The 16488-nt window shown below is 44.5% G+C and overlaps 2 protein-coding genes across 2 annotated transcripts in view; both read right to left on the bottom strand.

The window, feature by feature from the left end:
* The window catches only part of LOC119173907 (cell adhesion molecule 2), a 28339-nt gene extending 19334 nt beyond the window's left edge, over positions 1-9005 (bottom strand). Inside the window, exons 1-2 of the mRNA XM_037424690.2 lie at positions 8954-9005; positions 2181-2341 (exon numbers count right to left, since the gene is read on the bottom strand). Of these exons, the coding sequence (XP_037280587.2) occupies positions 2181-2341; positions 8954-9005 (213 nt within the window). The remainder of the gene's footprint in view (positions 1-2180; positions 2342-8953) is intronic.
* A 2338-nt stretch (positions 9006-11343) lies between these two features.
* LOC119173908 (glutamate receptor ionotropic, kainate 2) overlaps positions 11344-16488 on the bottom strand; it is a 124299-nt gene continuing 119154 nt past the window's right edge. The window contains exons 14-15 of the mRNA XM_075895251.1: positions 14654-14973; positions 11344-13456 (exon numbers count right to left, since the gene is read on the bottom strand). Coding sequence (XP_075751366.1) covers positions 13367-13456; positions 14654-14973 — 410 coding nt within the window. The 3' untranslated portion in view covers positions 11344-13366. The remainder of the gene's footprint in view (positions 13457-14653; positions 14974-16488) is intronic.

The following is a 16488-nucleotide window of genomic DNA, read 5'->3' as shown; positions in this document are numbered from 1 at the left end:
TAATAACATGGTAGTTTCGTATGTTAAAACCTAACAGTTATTATTGCTCGCAAATGTAGAGTCGCTGGTTTGGTTAGGTTTTGCCGGTCGCTCAAGTCGAAACTTTCAAGACAAGAAGCTGTGGGTTGCACAGTGCGAACACACTAGCATGTCAAAGGAGGTTGTAAGTCAGGGTTTGTCCACCAAGTCGAGTGAGCTCGACGTTGTCTTCATCGTACACTAGATATTTTGGCTATTGTTCGAGGCCCGACCATTCGCTTGAACTACTCTCTGACGTATATACGCAACCCGAGCATGCGCGAAAGCACCCAGTCTTTAACGGTTGGAACTGAAATCACGCAGCTTTTTTTCATATTGGGCATTTTTCAAATAAAGTATACTAGAACGCTATGTAACGCTATACTATACTTAGCCAAGAAACAAAGAATATATAACTACGCTTAATAAACTAGGCCTACAGAAACGGTGAGCGTGGTTTTTCGTTTGTTGCATTGAACTTGTGACAGGTTATGAAGTCTGGTAGTTTATAGTAGCTACTGATATGGTGATGCCGTTTTGTAGTTATCTGTTGTACGCTATATTAGCGAGAAAAGAGGGCGCGCGTCCCCGAGATTGTGACCACTAAGACGGAAAAGATAATTTACTAGCGTTACAACCCACGCTGCCTGAAATGAGCCAGGAAAGGACGCAGAGGCAAGTTTACGTAGCGTTTAAAATCGCGAATCCTCGAAACGGTTAATATCAAATTATTAAGCTAGGAAGGTTTCGTAGGCGTAGCGAATGCGGCAAGATTTGTGGGTTGTTAAATTCGCATACCGAGTTGCTGAAACACGTTGCCTAACCTGGACAAAAGAAAGGTGGTGTACGAGATGGGCGCTAATCTTCTAACCAGCATTTGTTTAGATATTTTGCATGTAACATATACCGTTCGAATTCAAGATAGTTCACATGCTCATGCTTATTATGTCAACCAACTGAAACCGTGGAACACTCTTAATTTTTTTTTCTTTGTGTACGCTGAAACACGCAGGCACCGTTGAAGTTTTTCACCAAACAGTCAAAAAAATAAGCAGTGAACACGACAGTATACTACTTGTATCAGTTAAAACTGCTGCGTCATATTGTAGCATAGCCATGGCGTGCACATAGCAGTGCCGGACCAGCAAAATACCAACGTAGTCAGCAGAACGAAAGAACGTTTATTCAGAAGTGTAGAACGCATTTATAGGCAGCTTAATGGTAGACATAGACAGATAATGATGAATACGTGGTAGTAGCAATACTCTGATGGGGTGCAGGCTGCCAGCTGAAGTGTCAATGTGTGCGCACGCACCCACACAGCAACACGTGAAGAGACAACAGATATCGTCACCAACCGTTATTTATCATTGTAGACTTTTTGTACACAATTGTGTACACCACGTGTTCTTGCTAGTTGTGTCAACCAGTGAACAAGACATGAATCGAAACTCTCGCATAACACATAAGCCTTGGCTTAAAATCACTTTCCGGCGTTCAGATGGATCCATAGTCGCTTTGTTGAAAGAACTACATTGCTTGGCATGACGCTTACCACCGCTTGGCATGCCGCTTAAATTTTATTTGTTCGAAATTGACATGGACAAGACGAATTTTTCTCTGTATTTCTAGCCTAATATTTCACTCTATTCATGAAGAAACAGAGTATCACTGACTTCAGAATAAACAGGATGGAATCAGGGAAGATGGAAGCTTGTCATACATAATTCTTAAACACAGGATGTTTTGGAGCCAATGTAGCGGACTTATCTATCACGCCGCCTCGAAGATAAGCTCGCTTGTCGAAACATTGGCTCCAGCACAGCAGTTGTTAAGAATATTTGAACTACAGAATAAATAGATACTTAGTTACCATCGAGTTAAATACCAGTACTATAACACGCATAACTCAACACATTAGGGCATTATTTTTTCTCTATACAATACTCAGTTCGTCGAACTCATGTCGTCAGCATGACACTTGAAATAATGATCCTACATTGGTGGCGTCGAAAAGTGTTAGTGAAGGTTCTTTGGTTGTCACGCAAGTGCGCATGTGGCTGGCTTATACGTTCTCCTTGTTCAGCACTGTTTCATAAGACACTATTTTTTATACATTTATTAAAAAAAGTCACTATACTTTTCCAAGGGGTAACACTCACCTCTAAGTGCGCCCAGTTTTCGTGAAGCAGTACCTGGTACTCATATATGGGGCCTTTGTTGTCTTCCTTGAACCACTGTATGAGAACCACCTCTTTGTCTTTGGTCGGCGGACAGTGCATCGTAGCTCGTTGTCCCTCGGTGACGACGATCTTCGCAGTACCTGTTCATTTGTGGACAGGCAATGCGTGATGGGGTGACTCTTAAATAGACTACTCTTATCCCAGGAACAATGAACATATACGGAGTCTTCGCAGTTATTTTCATTTATTCAATTATTTATTTGTTTGGAACGTTACACGCTGGCCTTTATTTGGGCATTAGAGTTTATTCCTTTTCCTTTCTTTCTCATCTTTACACTCCCCTTTCCCATTCCCTCAGCGTAGGGTAGCAAACGGGCCATGCACCTGGTTAACCTCCCTGCCTTCTCTCTTGTTGTTCTTCCTTCCAATGGCCCCTTGTCTTAAGTGCAAAGCTAGCTTTCCTGCGACGCAGTTGGCCAGACTATTGAAAGATAGTTACTTCTGCAAACAGTGTCTTGACGCTCAGTAGACTCAGCTCTCTTGATATAAGCACGCAAAATAGACTTGCCGAACACCCTGCCATTGCAGAACCTTGTTTCCAGTAAGAGAACCGCAGGTCTCATACGTGGGGCACAGTCCTTCGTTGCATGAATCCGAAGTCTCACAGTGAACCGAATCGGGTGGTAATATATTTTATTTGCAAGTTGTTTTTTTTTTGGGGGGGAGGGGGGGGAATGTATATACATGGTGTGCCACATAACTTGAGCCAGGAATTTGAAAGTGAAAGGCGCTTAGGAGGTGAATCGAACCAAACGCATACTGCTCACACTAGCCTGTAGGTACTCAGGCAACTTTTTACATCTCCCGATACTAATTAATTATTATTTCCTAACTACCTATTTTTTTATTTATGAAGTGGAAACACAAAATATGAATACTGAGATGTAGAGCACTTTGAGAGACCACCGACTCAATTGTTTCCTGTGCGGTACGTCTCGCGCTGTTGTTTTTTCCACGTTGTAAAAAAAGCCCGCGAAATATGAAAAGAAGCCGTGTGACGGACCGCGATGGAGCGCACTTCTGTAGTGCTGCTATAGGCTAGCTTTCTTTACGGCACAGAAAAAAATAACAGCGCTAGACGTATTGTGCCGGAAACAATTCAGTCAATGTTTTCTGAAAGTGCTCTAAATCTCAGTGTTCATAATTCGGGTTTCCAGCCCAGAAATAAAAAAAAATAAGTGATTAAAATTATTAAGTAAATATTAAGTGGATAAATAAAAATAGCCTGATTACCTACAGGCTAGTGCGAGTACTACGCGTTTGGTTCGATTCGCCGCTGAAGTGTCTTTCATTTTCAAATTCTTGGCTGAAGTTATGTGGGACACCCTGTATATTTATATAAAAAAGCGCCAGGCCTGCGTGCTACGCACAGCACTGTCACGGCGGAAGCTGAAAGAGCCTCCTACCTAGAGCCCTTTTACAACACCTTCGTGGCAACTACTACAATCACACTTGCATGGTACCCACTAGATCAAAATTATATGACACGCCACCCGCTACGCGCTTTGTGTGTCCTGTAAGACAAAAATCAAGTTTTTTTTTTCCATTTCATTCGCTATGCCATAATTTATCATTCTTCGGAAAAGCATATTACCTAGAGCACACTTGAAACCATCACGTGCACTTTCTTAATTGTGTGAGTGAAAACTATGAAGAATAATGTCTGAGGCTGTTTTTTTTTATTTTGAAAGTCTGCCCCGAGGCATAATAACTTCATTCAATGGGTTGGAGCAATGAACTACCGACTAGTTACGAAGTTCGCATTGTTGTACATCTCGTTGTTACATTATTGTTCTATAACGCTTTCTCACACATGCTAACGTGATTCCTTACTCGACATGAAACCTGAACAGGGTCAGTTTGCAACATAGTTCCAATAAAAAAAAATCCCGACTTATAAACGATGTCAAGCAGTGGGATCGTTCTGTGTTACCGTAAATCACCCACGACCTTGACCACTCCCGCATGTGAATGAGTGAAAAAGCGGTGTACAGTTATATACAATGTTTCTTGGTCATAACTGGTATGTTGTGTCGAGTTGCGAATTTCGTTTAGCCTTCATTATTACTGCTTTGGGGTATCGCATCTAGCCCGAAGTTGGCAAAGACGAGGTCTGTACACGTTTCCCTGGTGGTTGTTAGTTGTTTCCAGTGATACGAAATGCTTCACAGAGCATATCGAGACGTCATACACTGAACAAGTCAGTCGTTGTCTGTGATCTTCATAGCCATCAGCGTCATGGCATTTGGTGGATACACTGCATGTGCTGCGCCGTGATGACAGAAAGAGAATGTGTGGTCTGGAACGCGCTTGTTCTTCATCAGCGTCATCGTCATCGTTGTTATTATCGAGGGATGACGGCGGACATGACTCGACCCTAAGAAGCTTCGCCCCTTAAAAAAACGCCGGAGCTTAGTGGTGTAGAACCCTGGGCTGCTAGGGAGAGGAAACAGGTTCGAACCTTATCAGGTCCTCGGTCATAATCATCATCATCATCACCACCACCACCACCACCACCATCATCATCATCATCATCATTATCATCAGCCTGGCTACGTCCACTGCAGGACAAAGGCCTCTCCCATGTTCCGCCAGTTAACCCGGTCCTGTGCTTGCTGCTGCCAATTTATACCCGCAAACTTCTTAATCTCATCTGCCCACCTAACCTTCTGTCTCCCCCTAACCCGCTTGCATTCTCAGGGAATCCAGTTAGTCACCCTTAATGACCAGCGGTTATCCTGTCTACGTGCTACATGCCCGGCCCATGTCCATTTCTTCTTCTTGATTTCAGCTATGATATCCTTAGCCCCCGTTTGTTCCCTAATCTACTCTGCTCTCTTCTTGTCTCTTAAGGTTACACCTACCATATTTATTTCCATTGCTCGCTGCGTCGTCCTCAATTTAAGCCGAACCCTCTTTGTAAGTCTCCAGGTCTCTGCTCCGTAGCTAAGTACCGGCAAGATACAGCTGTTATATACCTTCCTCTTGAGGGATAGTGGCAATCTACCTGTCATAATTTGAGAGTGCTTGCCAAATGTGCTCCACCACATTCTTATTCTTCTAGTTACTTCAATCTCGTGGTTCGGCTCCGCGGTTATTACCTGCCCTAAGTAGACATAGTCTTCTACAACTTGAAGTGCACTATTACTTATCTCGAAGCGCTGCTCTTTCCCGAGATTGTTGTACATTACTTTCATTTTCTGTAGATTTATTTTACGACCCACATTTCTGCTCTTCTTGTCTAACTCCGTAATCATGAGTTGCAATTCGTCCCCTGAGTTACTCAGCAATGCAATGTCATCGGCGAAGCTCAGGTTACTAAGGTACTCTCCATTAAATCTTATCCCTAACTGTTCCCATTATAGGCTTCTGAAAGCCTCCTGTAAGCACGCGGTAAATAGCATTGGGAAGATTGTGTCCCCCTGCCTTACACCCTTCTTTATTGGTATTCTGTTGCTTTCTTTATGAAGCACTATGGTAGCAGTTGATCCCCTGTAGATTTCTTCCAGGATGTTTATATATACTTCATCGACGCCCTGATTCCGCAGTGTCTGCATGACGGCTGATATTTCTACTGAATCAAACGCCTTCTCGTAATTTATGAAGGCTATGTATAGTGGTTGGTTATATTCTGAGCATTTCTCTATTACCTGATTGATAGTATGAATGTGGTCGATTGTTGAGTAGCCGGTTCGAAATCCTGCTTGTTCCTTTGGTTGATTGAATTCTAATGTTTTCTTTACTCTGTTAGCAATTACCTTTGTAAATAGTTTGTATACTACAGAGAGCAAGCTGATCGGCCTGTAGTTCTTCAAGTTCTTGTCATCTCCTTTCTCATGTCCTGGGTATTTTTGTTTAATTTTTCCCCGATAGCGGTTATGGACAACAGTTGCAGGAGTGGTGGTGGACAAATACGGCACCCTTGTTTTGATTTCATTATGACTCTCACTGTTAAAGATTAGTTTTGAGGGTGTATATTCAAACATTAAGTTTGTGATCCAAACAGGAGGACTTAAGGTGCACTAGTTGTGCGTAATCTGAAGTATTGACTCCTGTTTACTTGTTATGCATTGAATAGAATAGTTTCGGTCTAAGGTTATCTTTTCGGTCCCCTGAAGGTTTCAGCTTAAGGTCTCTCTCCTCCTCTCAAAAGCTTTGAGATATATATGTACGAAGTACAAATCTGAGATAAATATGCACGCAGTCTACTCAATTAAACTCAACATGCTTAATTGTAAGAACATGCACGTTGTGAAATGAATCCCAGACAGGAGGGCAAATTGAAGTACAGGCCTGACGTCATCATGGATTTACGTTCTTATTTACAAAGTTCCTCAAGTGGAATAGAAAGTTGAGCGAGTTGGTAGGCGTTCATGTTTGGTTCAAACGGGATGAAGACCATGCACTCAGAGTACAGGCCGAACCTATCTATTGACCTGAAATTCTTATGTTTCTTCTCCGATGGTTTGAGGCAGGAAATTTTTATGACAGATACCCAGTGGAAAGATTACTTATGAGTCATGCTGCCCCACCTATGCTTTCGTTTTATTATAACGTCCAACAAGCTTTTGCCAAGTTTCATCACGTCATGTCCAATATTTTTCACTTTCAGTTTTGACAGGGATGCAGCATACGCCCGCGAACGGGGGGGGGGGGGGGGGTCAGAAACTGATTTCGATTTGACAATGTCTTGCGAGACTATTAACATATCAGGATGTTGTGGGCCTGATGTCAGCCGCAAAAATGTGGTTTTAGGAGCTTCCGTAACCACCTTACAAGCCACTGGACTGGATGCACGTCTTTACATTCACCCCAGCGCACCAGGATTGTATCCTCATCTCCCTACTTTGCCGTCGTCATTCATCAGTATTTCGTTACTTTGTCCTTTTCTCCAGCGTAGAGCAGCAGGCTAGTTCAACTGTAGCTCACGCCGACACCTCTGCCTTTCAGTGAATAAATTCTCTCTCTCTCTCTCAGTACCAAATAAGCCGTAAACGTATCGTGTTAAACAGTCTTACCTTCTCGTTCTCTGCGCTGCCACTTGCTTGCAGTGTCGCATGCGCAGAAGACGCCACGAGAGAGCAAAAGCAAAATCCACAGCATCGCACAACTCACAGCTGTCATCCTAACGTGCGCTATAGGCTTCTCAGCCATGCAGTCAGACGCCCCGCTGTAGTGCGGAATGGCGATCATTTGCCGCCGGTGATTCCGACGTAATAATCAGAAGACGGCCATATTTATTCACGTCACGAGTCACGTGTTCTATACGTCACGCTAACGTGGGAAGCTTCAGTACTAAGAATGTGGAGAGAACGGAACGATGCGATATCCCTGAGGCCTGCAGTTCGTTGAAAAGTTATCAAACTTTCTCGAAATGATTGGGGCACGCCTCCAATTCTAGTTTTGAAGCGTTCCAGGGTGGCTTGCGAATATAAAGGCTCTAGGTGTATCGAAACACGGTGCGTAGCAGGTTGGAAGTTGTTCTCCTGGTTTTCCGCCACGCCCTGTTCAAATCGACCGCAGGTGCACCGCAAATTAGCTGAGCCCTCCACCATGCAGCAGGTCGCCACGTATTGAAACAGAGCTCACATCCTTCTTGAAGTGTCCATTTCTTGCTCATTTTACTGCCGGCTGTATCGCGAACATTTAGAGGAAATCACCAAAGAGAGCATGCGGCATCAATTCCTGGGCCGGTATCGGTGCCGGCACAGGTATTACAAGCCAAATAAAAGGCGGCCACGCCGATTCCATATTTTTCGTTGTTGATCGTGCGTCGTTTTAAGCAGTTTTACTAAAGAGTGTGCGCTGCCTCGTCTGCTGTAGCAGCGGAGAAATGCACTTTTGCCTGTGCTGTGACCGAAGAAGAAATTTCTTGAATAAAGTGATGTCACAGTTCTAAATGGTGATTGAAATTTCAGCAGAACTTTTGCCAGAGGTGACAAATTTTCTTACATATTATTTCATTGGGAGTGTGCATTCAATTGATGTTTCAATAGCGTCAGGTTTCACTTGCTTCTTGAATATTGAAAATTAATAAATAATTGTGAATTACCAACAGTCTAGCCAATGTCATCAGAGGGTATGAGCCTGGTATAGATGCAGCAATAATAAACGAGTTAAATTATTTCATTGTCTAAAATTCTGACAGCCCCTTTCGCCTGAAAAATATTCCCGAACTGTACTTGCTGTTGTACCCTTGACATCAGTGCGACCTTTGTGGCGCACTCTCAGATAAGAATGAAAAAAAAAAAAGCTGCTACTGCATGATCAAACTACTGGGAAAGACAGCGAGATATATCCGATTCTTTCTCCCCCTTCCTCATTCTTGTTAATTTGTTTTATATATTCTGGTTTATCGCATTCTTCTGCAATTTTTTCACGTTTTTTCAAAGGAACATTATTATTGTTCCTATCTAATTTCTCTTTATTATTTTTAGCAAGCGTTGTAAAAAATGATCTATTATGAGGTACAGTGTGGCCAATCCCCCATGTGGGTATGAGCCAAGATGTCCTAGCAGACAAGATAAGACAAGACAGCTACATTACCATCATCAACAGTGGCTGAAGACGCTGATGAGAACAAAATTGTCACCTCTTGCTGATGCATACCGGCGTGCTAGCGCCTTGACACTGAACCTCGGCAAGACAGCGTGCCTTGCGAGTCCTGGGGGAGACGTTGGCGCCTGCCTCACCATCCGCACCACCGCTCTGACCAGCAATACCACAGCCATCAACTGACACCATGTCTTCGAGGAAATCTAAAGGCGCGAACGCATCACAGATGTCGCAAGACAAGCCGCGCAATAAGAGTGGGTTTGATGTGCTCTCCGCCGAAGGCAACGACGACACCAAAAATGACAAGAAGCGGAAGAAAAAAAGCGACGAGAACGACGACTTCGAAACGACCACACATATGATGACAACAACGCAGGGGACACTCAACGCACTGAACAAAGAAGGAAAGGGTCCTTCACCCGCTTCCGGTCGCCGAAAAAGCACCACCGGCGGTGAAGTTGCAGGCCGCCGGAAAAGTACGAGTTCCGCTGAGAAATTGACACCCTCGAATCGCAGGAAGAGCATGAGTGCCATCGAATCGCCCTCAATGGCGCGCCGCAAAAGCAATGTTCCTGATGGGGGTCGAAGGAAGAGCATAGCCTCTGCGTTGGGAGGACCCCCTCAAGGTATGCCAATGGGACCGATGGACCCAAGACATATGAAGAACAATCTCGGGCCTTCCGACATTAGCACTCTCACCTGCAGCTGTCAGGATTGTTGGTGCCGATGCTGCCAGGAGCTTCGTGACCCCAGCAAGCAGTGGCTGGGTGAGGCCGGGGAGAACAATAGGCAGGAAAGCACTCGCATTGAAACAGTGCTGCACTTTGGCAGGTGTGACTCCACGGGCATGCCACTCCAAAACCAACCAAGCCTCTCCAAGGTGACGTCGGAGCCGGCGCTAAGGCAATATGGCAGCCGGAGAACGAGTGCCGTGGCGGAAGGCAACGACGACGTGAACATCACCATCCGCACCAGCAAGTCTCACTCGGCAATCGACCAGGCGTCGGGAAGTGACAGCGACATCACTGTCAACATAAGGGTCGTTTTCCGAGATTCGCACGGCGAGGAGGCTTCGATGACGTCCGTGGTTCGCGCTCGTGCGGATGGCAGGGAGGTCCGGCCACACGTCGTCAGGTCGACGCCCGGTCACGCCGCCGTCGATAGTTACCCGGGAGTCGACGAGGTCCACATAAAGGTCTCATCTGGAGACGCACCAGGCCCGGTGAAGTCTACCGAAGCTGTGACTCGTGTTCCCGCAGCGACTTCCAGAAGTCGGGAAAGTCTCAGCAGGGAAGTGGTGAAGCCGGTGCATCTCAAGACCATGCTGCCGCCACCGCAATCGGCACCCACCATCGAAAACGAGCGTGACAAATGGGCTGGAGGCATTGAGATACTAGACGTGCCTGCTCTGGACTACGTTAGAGTGAGTTACTCCATCCACGGCTCGTCGTTCAGGGACTCCGAGACTGGAATATCCGTAGATATAGGACCGCCTGATCAAAGCGGCTCGGGGTCACTGCCCCCGGCAACACGTACCACCGGGTCCGCTGAGCGCTTGACAACACGTGGTACCGGGTCCGCTGAATGCTTGGCGCTGGCTGACCTGGAAACGCTTAGCGCGAACTTGTTGAAGAAAGTGCAGAATCTCAGGCGTATACACATGGAGAACAAGGCGAGGCACGGCATGTGTGGTGTACCGAATCGTGGCACGTTTCCAGGACCGCAACCCTCGCCCCACGCTGCGGCAGGAATTGGGGGCGCTGTCAGTGGAATGTCCACGCATTCTCAGGGCGAACGTTCCTCGAAGAAACGAAAGAGGTCGAGAAAATCTGAGGGCTTTCAAAGTACAGAGGCCTAGCTGAAGCGCTACATATCTCCATGGTGAAAGAAACTGTGTGTTGAATACGCAGCAATATCGTAAGAAGGAAAGTCAATGCAGTGGCGACAAGTGGGGCAAATACTATTACGTTCGTCAGATGCCATTAACGTCCGCATTGGTGTTAAGCTTAGTGTCATTGAATGCGATCGTTGTGCAATGTAATGGTACCTTATATAACGTGTTGGTATAAGAATTCGATAAAAATTTCGGCGCATTTCGCTTTTGCAATTTTTATTCAAGAGACGTAGTGCAATTAACTTCTCCTGAACGAAAAAAACTATTTGCGTAGTAGATATCGAAAGTGCGAGCTACCACCTGACCATGTGACCACATTTTATTGTGATGTTAGTGACATCCTAGTGAACAGTCAGTGTGTATACAGAACTATGAATTGAATATTTGAAATATTTTAACAAAACCTTGATGCGAATAATAATTTAAATTTCAATAAATGTTGTGAAACAACCAATATTAAGAGGGACATACGAATGACGTCTCGCTGTTAGCAACTACAGGTGATGTGAATGAATGTTTTTTTTTTCTGCTTGCAAACGGCTAATTCGCTTACAGAGCTGGTGGGGTCATCGTTTTGAGTGCTTTTTTGTATCTGTTATTTAGCTGATCTAGCCAGGGATCGGTGAGCGAAAATGCACGAATAACTCTTTTATTTCACACTTTCTCATCTCCAAAAGTAAAACTCATTTTGCTGCTCATACGAGAGTTTCAGAATATCGGCAGTTTCGCTACAATGACATCATCATGATGACAGGCGCAGAGGCCAAACGCAGTATCAAAGATCGAAGCAAATCACAAATTGCTATTCAACATCTAATAAGGCTTTTAGGCGTGCCCAGAAACAGTGCTGGCCCGTAGCCAGGGATGGTGCCCTAGCCTCCCACTCCCCACCTCAATTCCAGATGGAGAGGGATATTATACCAAACTAAATACCGAAAATGAATGTTCCACAAATTTTTCAACAAGCCCCCCCCCCCCCCTCTCCCAACCCGAAAGAAAATTCCTGGCTAAGGGCCTGAAACTGTGAGCACGAGAGTTAGCACTCAGAATTGCTCAAAACACCTGTTTATATTCAGGAAAATCTTCATAAGGCCCATACGCGACACGTAAATTATCACAAGATAAGCATATCAATCACACTTCAGGACCATAGACAGGGCGACATCTTCGACATGCAAGATCCCCATTTTACTGAGAATCGGGGTAGCGAACCGGAAGCTCGTCTTGTTAACTTCCCACTGTTTCCTTTCCTCTTCTCCCCTCCACCATGCCATGAGATTTGGAGTTGTTTATTATGAGAGTACTTTATGCGTCACGTGCCTTTCCTCATATTCCTTAGAAATCCGGTACCGAAATTAACAAACTTCTCCCTTTGAAGTGCGTTTTCCCGTTGGTAAGCCAGATTCGCTAATAGTATGTGCCGCATCATCATTGGTCATATTATTCTCTGGTGAAAATTATTAGCGTAGTAAGTTTCTATGAACACGCGCTCATAGTTGTAGATGTAAGACTTTCTTCTTTTTTTTCGAACAATTTTGATGCTTCCACAATAAAGGGTCACGTAAGGGAAACGTTCTTTTTGTTGCATTTTGAAAATACCATTTCACACAACTAAGAAACACAATTGTTGTGGCATGGAAATGCTTGGAAAATCATAGAACGCGCAAAGAGAGAAAATACGCAAGTGGCTCCGCCGCCTCCTCGAGTTTGTCTCATTAGTTCGCCGTAGCCTCATAGATATTGACAACGTATGCTTAGGACCTATTGGTATTTCATATTAGTGAAAATAAATAGCGTAATGTTCTAAGGGAGCCGTATGCATCGCAAAGGAAGTTTGAGAAAAAATTATATTAAGCTAATGATATTAAGCTCTCATAAATCAACTTCATAATCGATAAAGTCACGCTGACCTTCAACTGCTCAGATTCTCCGGTGACATTAAAAATGAAACCTCGATTTTCAAGTCCTTTTTAACAAAGAAACTGTGATAGAAATTGAATAGTAAGAGAATTTTCAAAGAATGACTAATCATTCAAATACTCTACGCCACTGTTTCGCGCCGGTGTTTCAACGAATGGTATACCAAAAACTGTCATAATGAACTTGCGTGTGGTTGCAGTTGTAGCTAGCCAGCATCATTTAGAGTTGCATGGTTTGGTTGTACCAAGAAACTCCTAAGTGGCAAGAACTCTTACACTTCCTATTTGACCAGTCAGCCACAAGTTTATTAGACCGTATATTTGCCGGACACCATCCAATCACATTTCATGCATCCAATGTTTGTGGGTTGTCTAGTAAGCAATGCATTTTAACGAAAGTGGACCGATGGAGTTTCGAAGCCTTGTGAATATTACGTGACAACGCTATCTTTCTAAGTTTTTAAAGACCTTGAAAATTGAACGAGCTTTCCAGAAGTAGCGCGGCATGCTGTACGTAGTTACACAAGTGCATAGTTTCCAGATACAATTCTTCAACCTTCGCGGACTTTGCGCCTAGACATTGTTCAACGTCTTTGAGAACCACGGGGATGCGATTCGCAGCTTGCAAAACGCTGCTTTGTCAGATAGGCTGCAACATCTCTCGAGGCGCTGCTGCTGGCGTACATATCAAAGGTGAGTCTTCCAAAGATCTTGACGGTGAAGAGGAAGCTGCATGATCACATTCTCATCTCGCTCAGGTCCATAGACTTCCTCCAGACGTATCCAGCCTGCTTCATGTGGTCTGACACAGCGATGGAGTTCAAGTGCTGCATGCGAGGAAAAGAAAAAAAAAACTAATTATATGGCAAGTGACTGCCTAAAAAAGAGAAACTAGGAGTGTTCATTTGCAGGCCGAGTTGTCATGAAGTCGTGCGTTCATGCCAAATTTCTATTTCTATGTTCATCATCTTGCACCTATACTCATCGGTTGACAAACTGAAGGTAGTTTATGGCTTATTTTGTTACAAGTTATAACTGGTAGTATGGAATTAAAAAAAGCTAATAAAGTATTCTCTGGTTCAAATTATACCATATGCACAATTGATGCTTGTAGACTGCACCTTTAGGTTGAACAGAATATATTCCCTTCGAACTGTGAAATCAGTTACTGAAACTAACTGATTGCGTTGCTATACTTAATCCTAACTAACTTAAAAAAAGTCAGTGTTTTGTGCACGATTTCTTTTCTTGCAGGTGATTTTATTCACATTGAAATGCTTATTTGTTACTTAGGTTTTGAATTCCACGTCAATAGTATCATTTTCACTTCTCGTTTGTCAAGTATTACATGCCTGATCAAACGTGGAAAGTGACAGCCGATGGTGTCACGAATGACGCGAAAAGTCCTCGTGTGATTAGGTCACTGTGTGACTCTGTCATGACGTCGTACGATTCCAAAATTTATGCCGTTCCTATAACGTCAATAGCGGGACGTCAGATGAAGGCGTCATCACATGGCACCATGGCTAAGCCAGAGGCGCAGAAATTTTGAAAGCACTGCAAAACCAGATGAGGCGAAGAAAGCTCGCGGAGGTGCGATAAGAACCATTGACTTAGAAGAAAGAGATGGGTAACTCATTCAAGTAGTGTTGAGCAAGTGCATAAGCACTGTACCACATTGCAACGAATTACGAATTGCGCAGAAGCAACGTATGAAATGCATAATGCACCGTATTACTTTTCATGAGCAATCTGGCACTGAGAGTACGTCACAAACCGCCAACACTACTACAACTACTACGAATACAATCACTGCTACTTAGTTACTTACTTATAAAATGACCTATTACCTTACTCACCTAATTGCTTCGTTACCTATATTTGCTACTATTGCCACGCTTTGTCATAATTATAACAAGGGCGAGAGCAAAGGCGGCCTGTTTTTTTATATCTATTAGCTGCTGTTATCTAAGAAGGCAAACGAAAAATGAGAGTACACCAGGGACTCCCATTAGCTCACGTACCGTCTCTCTCTTGGCCCTAGTGCTGAAGACGTAGAAGAGTTCGCCCACGGCGAGGATGCCTGCGATGATGAAGCCCACGTAGACGATGACGAACGCGCCTGCAAGGTCCGCGCCGGTCAGCTGGCGAATCTGTACGCGTGCCTCGAGCGAGTGGGCCTCTTCGTCTTCCTCGTCGCTGTCGCCGTCTCCATCGCCGTCCACGTCGTCATCCTGTCCGCAGTACTGGTTGGGCTTCCACCAGCGTTCCTGGAGCCACTGAAGGCGCCCGTCCTCTTGGAGCTTGAGAATGCCCTTGGACAGCAAGCTTCGGTATTCAGAGCCTAGGATAGAAAATGAACAGACAGAGAAAGAGAGACAATTGTAGTGATAGAAAGCCTGAGACACCGGCCTGAAACACTGTTCTGACCCAGTTCTTATTTCTGCCACCAGATATTTTTTTTTGAGCAAGAATGGAGCTCAGCCAGCTGCTATATATGTTCATGCATGTGTCGTGTTTAAGTGCGTTATATGCATGTAATAAACGCATGCAGAACTGGGTCATCGGAGGAGGGAGCTTTACATACCCCAAGCAGACACGATAACAGGTAGTGGCAAAGATAGGAATGCTTACAAATCGGCAGAAATGAGGTTTTGTTCGAGTAGCAAGTCATGCCTTTGCGAGAATGCTCTAGAGCGTTTCTATTGGCTAATGCATTCGCCCTTCCTGAAACAATTACTATTCAACCAATACTTGATGTCTGTTTGTGAGGAACGGATAAAATATATAATTCATTATTGACACCTCCAAAATAACTATTTATTAGCGGAGCTCTTTAGAATTTTTGTATGAGCTGCTGAATTTTTTATGGGCCACAGAACGCGGGTTGCTTTAGATAGCATAGGTAGGAATATTTACTGACCAGTACATTGGCTCGCACTAGTTCTACAATCATTTTACAGATGTGAGGGTGGCGCTCGAGGTATTAGCTTGTAACGAAGAGCGTCAATACATGCGAATATGAATGAGTAGAGTGAGTCTGAGTAAATGTTAGACATAACAGTCGACAAACATGATTCTGGGTGGTGGCGCACATTTTTCGAAATTTTTTGGGTAAGTGGAAGATCCAGTTCCACTTCTTGTACTATTGGCGTCACATGAAACTTGGGTAAGGGTTGCCATAGTAAACTATGGCAACCCTCCAGTCACCATCATTGACGGAGTGCGCATCCGGTTAAGAAGCACTGCGCCTATGTGCGCCTGCCCATCGTCATAACTGGAGTGCACTCACTATACCATTGCGAATGCTTGCCGCAGCACGGGTTTCATTTGACGCTGACTGTGCGTATGTGCGCCTATGTGTACGTGCTTGTGTGTATGTGTGTATGTTCACGCACTTCACACGTGCACACACACAACCCTAGGGAAAATATCAGCAGGTTTCAAGCCTCCAAACCACACCCCCTGGCACCGCTATCAACTGAGTCAATGAATACGAATGAGATTTTGTTTGAACACGTATGTGGCCCTGTTCGAGATGTAATGAAGCACAAGCGCGATTGTCAGCACGAGTGCGTACTGGTAAATAGTGAAAGAAGTCACTTCGGACACGAGTGAGTGTTATGTGAGCTCGAGAAGGTGCCAGCAAGAACGTGTGTGGCAGCCAACCTGCGTGAGTGACCTGAAACTCTACGTTGTACTGTTAGTAGAAGTACTATTAGTAGAAATACGGTGTTTTATATGATGTGTCATTATGTATACAATACAACAAGCGATTTGATTAATGGTCATTCCTGGTGGACTTGCTCTCGCCTTCAGGTCACCTGGCGGCTTCAGCTGGTTACCTTAATTCAGTCAG

Source organism: Rhipicephalus microplus, chromosome 5 (assembly GCF_043290135.1).
Source record: "Rhipicephalus microplus isolate Deutch F79 chromosome 5, USDA_Rmic, whole genome shotgun sequence".
Classification (NCBI taxonomy): Eukaryota; Metazoa; Arthropoda; class Arachnida; order Ixodida; family Ixodidae; genus Rhipicephalus; species Rhipicephalus microplus.
This window is presented reverse-complemented; position numbering and strand designations above follow the sequence as displayed.